Below are 1,306 nucleotides of genomic sequence, written 5' to 3' on the forward strand. Positions count from 1 at the left end.
GCTTCTCCTCGGAGGGTTTACGGGAGGCGTTTTTCAGCATGTTCTTGAACTCGAGGGTGGAGGTGGCGGATATGGAAGAACCCAAAGATTTCTCCACGCCGGCCGCCGGCGCTCTGCCCGCGGGGCTGGAGAGGGGGTTTGGAGAAGAGAAAAGCGAGCGGTGGGGAAGGGAGTGGGGCGAGTCCGGGTACTGCTTCTGCGAGAGCCCCGAGTGCGCCACCGACTTGCCCAGGTTGTTGTGGTTGGAGTCTGGGGTGAAGAACACGTCGTTCTTGCTGGGCGAGGGGGAGCCGTCCGAGGCCGAGTCCTTCCCCCGCAGCCCGTAGCTCCCGTACAGCCCCGGCGAGGCCGCCAGCGGGTCGCAGCTCTCCCCCTGATCCAGGATGGACCTCATGGAGGGAGGGAAGGAGGATTTCACGGCGAAATCCTGCGATCTCTGACCGTAGCTGGACAGGACCGGCTGGTACTCGGCGGCCTCTGAGAGTTTACTGGATTTCAGGATGGATTTGGTGGGTTTCTTCTCCAGATTCAGCATGGCCGACGGCGGCGGCCCCGAGTAGTCGAAGTCGCGGTAATCCTCGTCTTCTTGGAAAGAGGTGTCCGGGTAAAACTTCTCCTGGGAGGAGTCCATTAAAGAGGAGGGGATCTCCATGCTGTCCGCAGGCTGCTTGTAGAGGCCGGCCGGAGACTCCCTGCCCAGGCCGAAGGGCCGGTAAGTGTGCACAGAATTGGGAAGTTCTTGGGAATATCCCTCGTCCCGGCTCTGAAGAGGTGACCTCGTGCTGCTGGGTGTAGAAGAGCCTGGGCTCATGATTTTCGACAGCAGGGACATGGTGTCGACGTTGCTGGACGTGGGCTTGTCCATCATCTCGTCCTGGGTGGGCGTCCCGCTCCGCTCGTCCCGCACCGGCGTTCCGTCCACGTTGTCCATGGAAGTGCTGGTAGGACCACGCTGGAAGTCGGAGGCGTGAGTGTCCGTTGAGATGCTGGACCCTAAGCTGCTGAGAATGGGAATATTCAAGTTCAGGCCGCTAAAGCCGGGGTTTCCCTTCAAGAAATTGTGTATCTTCATCTCCAGGCTTGGAGAAGGGGGTTCCGATTCCAGCTTGGCCTTTGGGATCTCGGCCGGCTGGCCCAGGGAGCTCTCCGTGGGCAGAAGGGAAGAAGGAGTGGCAGAGTGGGAGCTGGAAAACCCCAGGGAATTGCTCGGCGGCTTAAAACCGGAGCTCGACAGGCCCGGGGGGTGTCCAACAGGAGCCTTGTTAACTGAAGTGGAGGAAACCTCGGCGCTGGAGGAGTTGGGAGA

At 60.7% G+C, this 1,306-nt stretch overlaps 1 protein-coding gene across 1 annotated transcript; it reads right to left on the reverse strand.

Moving 5' to 3' along the window:
• Positions 1-21: 21 nt before the first annotated feature.
• Positions 22-1,303, reverse strand: LOC103779764 (regulation of nuclear pre-mRNA domain-containing protein 2-like; the record flags this gene model as incomplete). Its single annotated transcript, XM_008947409.1, has 1 exon — positions 22-1,303. A coding segment is annotated over one exon (1,282 nt), but the record flags the coding sequence as incomplete, so codon positions are not given.
• Between the last annotated feature and the right edge of the window lie 3 nt (positions 1,304-1,306).

Source organism: Merops nubicus, unplaced genomic scaffold, assembly GCF_000691845.1.
Source record: "Merops nubicus isolate BGI_N331 unplaced genomic scaffold, ASM69184v1 scaffold32369, whole genome shotgun sequence".
Lineage (NCBI taxonomy): Eukaryota > Metazoa > Chordata > Aves > Coraciiformes > Meropidae > Merops > Merops nubicus.